This window comes from Alnus glutinosa, chromosome 6, assembly GCF_958979055.1.
Source record: "Alnus glutinosa chromosome 6, dhAlnGlut1.1, whole genome shotgun sequence".
NCBI lineage: Eukaryota > Viridiplantae > Streptophyta > Magnoliopsida > Fagales > Betulaceae > Alnus > Alnus glutinosa.
The window spans coordinates 19,397,463-19,406,732 of record NC_084891.1 but is presented as its reverse complement, the minus strand read 5'-3'; the positions used below and the strand labels follow the sequence as shown (position 1 = coordinate 19,406,732).

Below are 9,270 nucleotides of genomic sequence, written 5' to 3'. Positions count from 1 at the left end.
ATATTAATATGGTTGTGCAATGCTTAACTACATTAAGAGTCTAATTGACCTATGTACCAAGTGTTAGGCCAGTGACTCCCAAACCAGACGGCTTTAGGGCACTAGATGTAAAACATCCCAAAGGCTTAATAACTTAAGTCAAAAAGAACTACAAAGTCAAACTAACCATTATATTTATTTACTTACATCTTTTGACGCGCATACTCAATGCTTAATGAGGCAAGAGGTCCGGTTACTCAATGAAGCTTTTCTTCTTCTTTTTTTTTTTTCTTTTTTTTTTTTTTTTTTTTTAAATTTTTTTTATGCCATTATAATGCCCAAGTCATCCATCCCACAAGACATTCAAGTTCCATCTAAGACACTCTAAACAATTATGTATGGTTTATAACTTAAAATCATACCCCACGAGCAAAATGCCAATGTATTTCGTGATTTTCAAATTTTTCAACACGTGCATTCTCATAGCCAAAGGTGAGTGAACAAACTTAGAGTCTCTACTTGTGTTCATGTGTTCAAAAGTTTAAATTTTCCAATGAAACACAATTCACAATTATAAATCAACCATATTCTGAGTAACATAAAAATATGCACATGTTAAAACAAAAATTATGGACAAAATCTGAAAAATGTCTCCATACCCTCAAACTTAAAGGACACATGGTCCTCAATGTGTATATCAAAAGTAAGCACAAGATCAGGGATATAAGAAAACCTGATTGGGGGAGGTATGGCTCAGAGCATACCCCCAAACTTAGGGTGTGGAAACAGTTAGCCTGAAAATCAAAACTAAAAACAACAAGAATGTACAAAGTGAACAAATAAAGAAGAAAAGAAATCTCACAGTCCCCATATAGTCGTAATGTCAAAAGCCTTGTCTGTTACATCAAAATGGCATGTGAAAAATACATTGGGTAAGAAAGATAACAGCAAAACCAAACCACAATGTGAATGAAAAATACAATGCCATTAAGAAAAGAAATAAAGGTGCTCATTGGCACTCATGGTACAGCATCCGGAGGTGGTGGAAGACGTCGCAAAATATCACGTAACTTGTCTTTCATAGCAGTCTGGCAAGCCAGGATCTCAGTAAGAGTCTCTCACATCTCAGTACGCGTGTCACGCATCTCGCTAGCTAAGCTGCCCAAATGTCTCTATAGTAAGGAGAAATCGGTGGCAGTGGACTAATCTGAAGCCTGCCTAGGAGCTGGCTGATCACCCTCGTGCGTCTCAGCTACGGGAGCACCATCATCTATCTCTATATCCACCTGCGGCTCACCCATCTGTGGCATATGGGAAATACTCTACGTCCACTGGGCGAGTCCAAACATTGGGATATTCCTATCTAAAAGGGTCCTATCAGGAATAGGAATTCCACTATCTTGGTAATGAGGCACAGAAACGGAAGTGGTCTCTGTGCAGCACTCGTCAGCCTCTTCTCTTTCATATCTTCCCAGCACTTGTGCATTTGCCTCCATATCAGCTCTGGGATGCTCACCCAATATTGCCTCTCAAAAGCATATAGAGCTGCTAAAACGTCACTGATCCTCTGTGTTTTGTGCCCCAATGGATACACATTCTTCTTGAGCACGGAATTGACGAGTAACAGATGATGTGGCAATTCTGCTCTCTTCGCACAAGTATGTCTATCATCGTCGTAGGCCCCTCCAAACATGTCACGAATGATGAAATGTAAATCACAGCGTGGAGGGTACTCATCAAAGCGACCTCTCGGATTCGTAGTAGGGCATCCAAGTGCATTGACAATGTTGTCAACGCTCACATAAATGTGTTGGCCCAAAACAACGAAAGATAAGTAGGCCAGATTGTCCATGTCATAAGTGAGATTCTGGTAGAACACACGGACAAATGGTGGATAGAAGAAATCATCGGTAGGCTTCAAAAGCGACAACAAGTTGCGCTTTTTGAATTAACGATATGCCCACTTCACCGATTCTTTCTCTCGGAATGCACCGACAATGTCAAAACGGTTTTCAACATTGAACGGTCTTTGCCGCCATTCCTGTCGTATGAACTCATCGGGGCATCCGGGACTGTTGGGAGAGGAAGGTTGGGCAGGTTCCATGAAAAACACTCTCTTAGGACTTTTGTCGAATACTTGGTGTGCCAAAATAAATTTGCCAAGGAAGGCAAATTTTTTAACTTTTAATCGGTGGGAAATGCGAGAAAAGGGAAGAGGAAGGGATTAAATGCAAAAGAAATGAAAGAAAAAGATCACAAATGGAGAAAATTGGGAGTTGGGGAAGAAGGAACCGAGAGGGTGAAAGAGAGGTTCTCGAGTCTGGGGGGGAAAATGAGGAAATGAGGGGGCACGGGTATTTTTAAAATCCTGTCACGTGGTTATTGGGCGATTTCGATCGAAATCAAAAGAGATCGATCGAAAATTTTCACCCCCCCCTTTTTTTTAGATGTAAAAACCTTGAAAATAGAGAAACAAGAAAAGTAAAAGGAAATGATACAAAAGAAAATAAAGGGCGATGAAACTTATTCACAACAAAACAAAAATACAACCTAAGATTCTTATGCAATTAATGTACAACATGAAGCTCTAATTATGAAAAGTAGACGAAATCCGTTAGATCAACGGATTCCACATCTTTATTATGCTCAATGCCCTGAATGTAGGGTTTTAATCTCTGACCGTTAACCTTAAAAAATTGGCCAGTTTTGGGATCCTTTAACTCAACCGCTCCGTGAGGGGATACATATGTGACTATAAAGGGTCCATCCCATCTCGAACAGAGTTTACCAGGAAACAGGCTAAGTCTAGAATTGTACAACCATACTTTTTGATCTAGAACGAAGTCTTCGGCTGGATGTATTTATCATGAAATGCTTTCGTTCTTTCCTTGTACATCCGGGCACTCTCGTAAGCATCATTACGTAGCTCTTCAAGCTCGCTCAATTGTAACCTTTTGTGGGATCCTGCAGATTTAATGTCAAAATTATAGGTCTTGATTGCCCACCAAGCCTTGTGCTCTAACTCAACAGGGAGATGGCATACCTTGCCATAAACAAGCTAATAAGGCGACATGCCAATCGGTGCCTTGAAAGCAGTACGGTAAGCCCATAATGCATCATTGAGTCGCAAAGACCAATCCTTGTGATCCGGCCGAACCGTTTTCTCTAAAATTCTCTTTATCTCCTTATTAGATAATTCCACCTGGCCACTTGTCTGAGGATGGTAGGGTGTAGCAACTTTATGAGTGACAGAGTATTTAACATGTAATGTTTTATAAATCTATTACAAAAATTTGTTCCTTCGTCACTAATAATTGCTCAAGGCATACCAAATCTACTAAAGATATTTGTCTGAATGAACTTCATAACAACTTTATGATCATTGGTTCTGGTTGCCACAGCCTATATCCACTTTGATACATAGTCCACCGCCACTAAAATATACTCAAATCCGAAAGATGGCGGGAAGGGTCCCATAAAGTCTATCCCCCACACATCAAAAATTTCCACAATTAAGATGGGGTTTAGAGGCATCATGTCCTTTCGGAACATTGTTCCAAGGCCTTGACATCGATCACACGCCTTACAAAACTTGAAAGAATCCTTAAATAAGGATGGCCAGAAGAATCCACTCTGCAAAACCTTCACCGCAGTCTTTTGCGCACTAAAATGTCCTCCACATGCCAGAGTATGGCAAAACGTGAGGATACTTTGAATTTCACCTTGAGGTACACAACGGCGAATAATTTGATCAGCACAGTACTTGAAAAGTTCAGGATCCTCCCAAAAATAGGATCGGATCTGCTTGAAGAAATTATCCTTAGCTTGCTTAGACCAATAAGAAGGGACCTTACTTGTAGCAAGATAATTAACTATGTCAGCATACCAAGGTATTTCTTGAGGCGTGATCTCTAGCAGTTGCTCATCCGGAAAGGAATCATGCACTGGGATGAGAGAGGACTCAAGAAATATACGAGAAAGATGGTTAGCTACAACATTATCAGATCCTTTCTTATCCCGTATCTCTAAATCAAACTCTTGTAATAAGAGTATCCATTGAATCAAACGTTTCTTTTTTGGCCATTAAATGCCTCAACGCGGCATGATCAAAGTATATAATCACCTTGGATCCTAAAAGATTAGAGCGGAATTTGTCCAAGGCGAAAACAACTGCTAATAACTCATTCTCTATAGTGGTATAATTTACTTGAGCTTCTAACAGAGTCTTACTAGCAAAATAAATCGCGTGAGGGAGCTTGTCCTTATGTTGACCTAAAACAACACCCACTGCATAGTCGGATGCATCACACATGATCTCAAAAGAGAGAGACCAATTGGGAGTCTTCATAATCGGAGCTGAGGATAAAAGAGAGCGAAGTGTCTCGAATGCATCTAAACACGCTTCATCAAAGTTGAACGAAGTCTCCTTGGCAAGAAGGTTGCACAAGGGTAGTGAAATTTTGCTAAAATCCTTGATGAAGCGGCGATAAAAGCCAGCATGTCCGAGAAATGAGCATATTTGCCTAACCATGGTAGGCGGTGGAAGTTTAGAAATTAACTCCACTTTTGCTTTGTCTACTTCTATACCTCTTTTGGACACTACGTGTCCCAGAACGATTCCTTCTTGAACCATAAAATGGCTCTTCTCCCAACTTAATATCAAGTTTGTCTGCTTGCATCGTTGAAGAACGAGTGAAAGGTTATGGAGACATTCATCAAAGGTGGGTCCAAAGAAGGAAAAATCGTCCATGAACACTTCAAGGAATTTTTCTACCATATCCGAAAAGATAGACGTTATACACCTTTGGAATGTTGCAGGTGCATTACATAACCCAAAGGGCATGCGTCTATACGCAAAGGTACCAAAAGGACAGGTAAAAGTTGTTTTCTCTTGATCTTGAGGATCAACGCCCACTTGGTTATATCTTGAATAACCATCCAGGAAGCAATAATAACTTTGGCCTGCAAGACGTTCTAGGATCTGATCAATAAATGGCAATGGAAAATGATCCTTTCTAGTTGTAGAGTTGAGTCTCCTATAATCTATCCACACACGCCATCCAGTGGTTGTACGTTGAGGAATTAGGTCACCAGAAGAACTCTCAACCACAGTGATACCAGACTTTTCAGGTACCACTTGTATGGGACTCACCCATGTACTATCTGAGATGGGATAAATAATACCTGCATCTAACAATTTCACCACCTCTTTCATGACTACTTCCTTTATGTTAGGATTCAATCTCCTCTGTGCCTCCCTGGAGGGCTTAACATTATCCTCTAGATGAATACGATGCATGCAAATGGAGGGATCGATCCTTTTCAAATCTCCCACACTCCAACCAATCGCTTATTTGTGTTCCTGTAGAACATCCAGCAAATTACTCTCTTGGTGATCTTGCAGATCAGATGCAATAATGACTGGGAGAGTATCATTTGTGCCTAAGAAGACATACTTAAGTGTTGCAGGAAGCTGCTTAAGCTAAAGCTTTGGTGGGGAAATCAGAGAAGGAATATGAGGGATGCCTGACGTGCTAGGTAATAGCTCTTTTGGCACTCTCCAAGGAGGAAAGTCTATTGCAGCTGTAGTGTCAAGTAATGAATTTACTTCGCCAACATAATGCTCTGTATCAAAGTCCTCAAAGTCAAAGTGAGACAGGCAAGCCTCCAATGGATCTTTAATCAAAAGGTTGGGTAGTGTGTCTTTAACAGTTTCTTCAATCATGTCCAATAAGAAACACTCATTAATATCCGGTGGATGCTGAAAAGCCTTGAAAATGTTCAGCCTTACTTTCATGTTCCCAAAGGTTATCTCCATTTCTCCTGTCTTGCAGTTTATGCAAGCATTAGCCGTAGCTAGGAAAGGGTGTCCAAGGATGACTGGGATAAGCCTTGCTGGGTCTGGGATAGGTTCTGTATCAAGAACAATGAAGTCTACTAGGAAGTAAAACCTGTCCACTCTAATGATTACATCTTCAATTATACCACGGGGTTTCTTTACGGATTTGTCTGCAAGTTGTAAGACAACCGTCATGGGCTTCAACTCTCCTAGTCCTAATTGCTCATAGACCGAGTAAGGTAACAAATTAACACCTGCACCTAAATCAAGGAGTGCCTTGTCAATGGTATGGTCTCCAATAATACAAGAAATAGTCGGAGCACTCGGATCCTTAATTTTGGGGGCAACGGTGTCTTGTATCAAAGAACTCACTTGCTCGGTCAAAAGAATTTTTTCTGGACTACGCTTCCTCATCTTGCGCTTTTGAGTACACAAATCTTTTAGAAACTTAGCATAAGATGGGATCTGCCGGATAGCATCAAGAAATGGTATATTAATATGTGCTTTTTAAAAAACATCACATTTCTTGATATCTTTCTCCTTGCTTTACAGCACTAGGAGGCTCCTTGAGACGTTCAGGGAATGAAGCTCTAGGCTCATAAGGTGTCTCAGGAGTGGTTTTCAACTTCTCTTTTGGATTCTCAAGGGGTAACTTTGGATTTGGTCGGGATTCATCTTCTTCAGTGTTCTTTTGCCTAACCTGATTATCGACTGTCCTTCCACTCCTTAAGGTTGTAACCGCTTGGACTTGCTTATGGGTGGTGCGCTGGAAGCACTCCTATCGACCATGTATTGTGCCTTAGGGTTAGCTATTGGTTGGGAGGGAAGTTTCCCTTCTTTTCTCTGATTAAAAGCATTTGCCAGTTGTCCAACTTGACCTTCTAACTTGGCAATCGATTGGGAATGAGAATTCAGCAATTGAGTATTTGCTTCCAAGTTGCCAATTGCAGTTAAAACTTTCTCCTCAAAAGCAGAATTTCTAGGAGGAGGAGCTAACTGGTAATGATATTGATGGGGCCGATAATTTGGATTATAGGATTGATTAGGAGGCAATGGGTGTGCTTGATTTTGCACTCCTACAGAAGGTCCCGAATTCCCTGAAGGTCGCCAAGAGAAATTTGAATGATTTCTCCATCCCGGGTTATATGAATGAGAATATGGATCATTAACCGGTCTGGAGGTGGCTACATTCACTTGCTCATGAGGAACTTCAGAAAATTGTCCTATGACGGAGCAATCTTTCACCTGATACGATGGATTTGAGCAAAATGAGCATAACTCCTGTGGGGTGGAATGTGAGGGACAGCTGTAGGTACAAAACCAGTAGCCATAATCTGATCTAATTTTCTTGATAAGGCATCTACCTTAGTAGTAACATCTAAGGGATGGCTTACTTCGAAAATTGTCTTACTCTTTTGGTTCTTAGACGCAGGTGCCCTACGACCGGATGATGAATGGTGTAAAGAATTTTCAACTAAATTTTCAAAAAAATCCACGCATCATCTTCACTTTTTAGCATAAATGTACCCCCACAAGAGGCATCTACATTTGTCTATGAGGCTCTGTTAAGCCATCATAGAAACACCGAATAAGCTGCCACTTGGGAACAACATGATGTGGACACTTTCGTAGAAGGTCCTTCATCCTATCCCAAGTTTCATGAAAGGGCTCCCCCTTTATTTGTGAAAAACCGGTTATGGCTTTTCGTATTTGGTTTGTTTTCCCTATGGTCAAATACTTCTTAAGGAACTCGTGTTGCATCTGAGCCCAAGAAGTAATGGAGTTAGTCTCTAGGGAATTCAACCAATATTTTGCCTTATCTTTTTAAGAGAATGGAAACAAACGCATACGCAAAGCATCTTCAGAGATGTTCTGTAACCTCATGGTTAAGCAGATCTCAAGGAAGTCATCAAGATACTTATAGGGGTCCTCGTTATTAAGCCCATAAAAAGATTGGAGCATTTGAATAATGCTGGGCTTAATTTCATAATGAGCTGCCGTGATATTCGGCAGCTGAAGGCTTGAAGAAGGGGTGTATGTAGTGGGAACATAATGGTCCATCAACAACACGGGCTTTTGTTCTTCAGCCATAGGTGTTTTAAAGCGGGCTTTTCGACATGAGTTCCGTTCGGATCTACGACGTCTAGGAATCCGCTCTAGGTCTAGGTCGTATGGAATAATAGGCAATAATACCGACCTTCAACCAAACATAAACTAACAAGAATGAAACAATATATACAGAACAAGGATTTAGAAAAAATACCGGTTTCAGCAGAGTTCCAGTTGCTGCAGCAGTTTTTGTTGCTGTAGTCAAAATCCCTCAATCGATTTAAAATTGGATCGATCGATCGAATCCCTGTATCGCATGATCGAATCTTATCTGCAGTCAACAAATTCTACTGAAAACCTAAAAGAATCCTATTTGCACCAAAGAAGAAAAACATGAAATATTAACAAAAATAATATGGACAGAACAAAAGAAGAAAATTCAGTTTCTGCTTTGAAACAACAACTGGGATGCTACTGAGCAAATTCGATCGATCAAATTATAATGCGATCGATTGAGATTTAGATCGATCGATTATTAGTTTTGAAAAATAGATCGATCAATTTTTCCTTCTGCAGAAACAAAACAGAGACAGTTTTTTAAATCCAAAAACAGTTTTTAAATAGAACCGAAACCGCTTATACACAAAATATAAAATATGAACAGAATCAAACTAGATAAAATCCTAAATACTTCATAAACAACAGTTTGCAATCCCCAGCAACGGCGCCAAAAATTGGTAACTATCAACCGATTATTAAAAATAAGGAATTTTGGTTTTGCAACTTAACTGGTTTTCACAACTACGTGGATTTTAATATTTATAACCACTCGCAGTAGTACGAGACTTTGTAGAATAGGAGTAAGGAGGGTATCGTACCACAAGAATTGGGGGTTGTTTAGTTATGAAATACTTAAGACGTTTCCTAATTTAATTTTGAAAAAGAAGATTTTTTTAGTTTTATCACTAAGCTAATATGAACTAAAACAATTAAAATGGAAAGATTTTAAGAAAAAGGAAAGTATAGGGCATTGATTTCACTCAATCCTCATACACATGGAATACTATATTCCTCCTAGATTTCCTTCACAAGTGTAATATGAACGCGTGATGATTGTCAATCACATGACGATCTCAACATGAAATTACTTTAGTTTAAAGGCAATGATAATCCATCTACTTATACAATAGTCATTCAAATAAAATCTAGGTTTGAATGATTCATGCTCCCTAGTATGGACTATAAGACCTTTTTAATAAGAATACACATCTATGGAAAAAGTGTAAATCATCTTTAAGTTAGCACATAACCTCCACATAAAATTATACTATAATTGGAAAAACATCTAAGCAATAATGAAACTAAAAGAGTGGAGTTATATATGTTCCCTAGCATGAGTTATC

At 39.6% G+C, this 9,270-nt stretch overlaps 1 protein-coding gene and 1 non-coding gene across 2 annotated transcripts; one reads left to right on the top strand and one right to left on the bottom strand.

Moving 5' to 3' along the window:
• Positions 1-5,461: 5,461 nt before the first annotated feature.
• LOC133871591 (uncharacterized) lies at positions 5,462-7,909 on the bottom strand. Its single transcript, XM_062309017.1, has 4 exons — positions 7,669-7,909; positions 6,680-6,915; positions 6,369-6,596; positions 5,462-6,283 (listed from the first exon to the last, which is right to left on the bottom strand). Exons 1-4 carry the CDS (start codon positions 7,907-7,909, stop codon positions 5,462-5,464), a joined length of 1,527 nt encoding a protein of 508 aa, XP_062165001.1.
• On the top strand, positions 7,425-7,530 carry LOC133872104 (small nucleolar RNA R71). The gene has a single exon (XR_009900953.1). It is a non-coding gene; the product is annotated as a small nucleolar RNA R71 (small nucleolar RNA).
• Positions 7,910-9,270: the final 1,361 nt, after the last annotated feature.

Bases quoted from the DNA above. Each gene is read 5' to 3' on its own strand.
- LOC133871591 (XM_062309017.1), bottom strand. From the start codon at position 7,909: ATGGCTGAAGAACAAAAGCCCGTGTTGTTGATGGACCATTATGTTCCC. The intron at 6,597-6,679 runs GCAAATGCTTTT...CATGGTCGATAG, and splicing joins AAGGTCAAGTTGGACAACTG to GAGTGCTTCCAGCGCACCAC. The intron at 6,284-6,368 runs GTAAAGCAAGGA...GCTATCCGGCAG, and splicing joins TCAAGGAGCCTCCTAGTGCT to ATCCCATCTTATGCTAAGTT.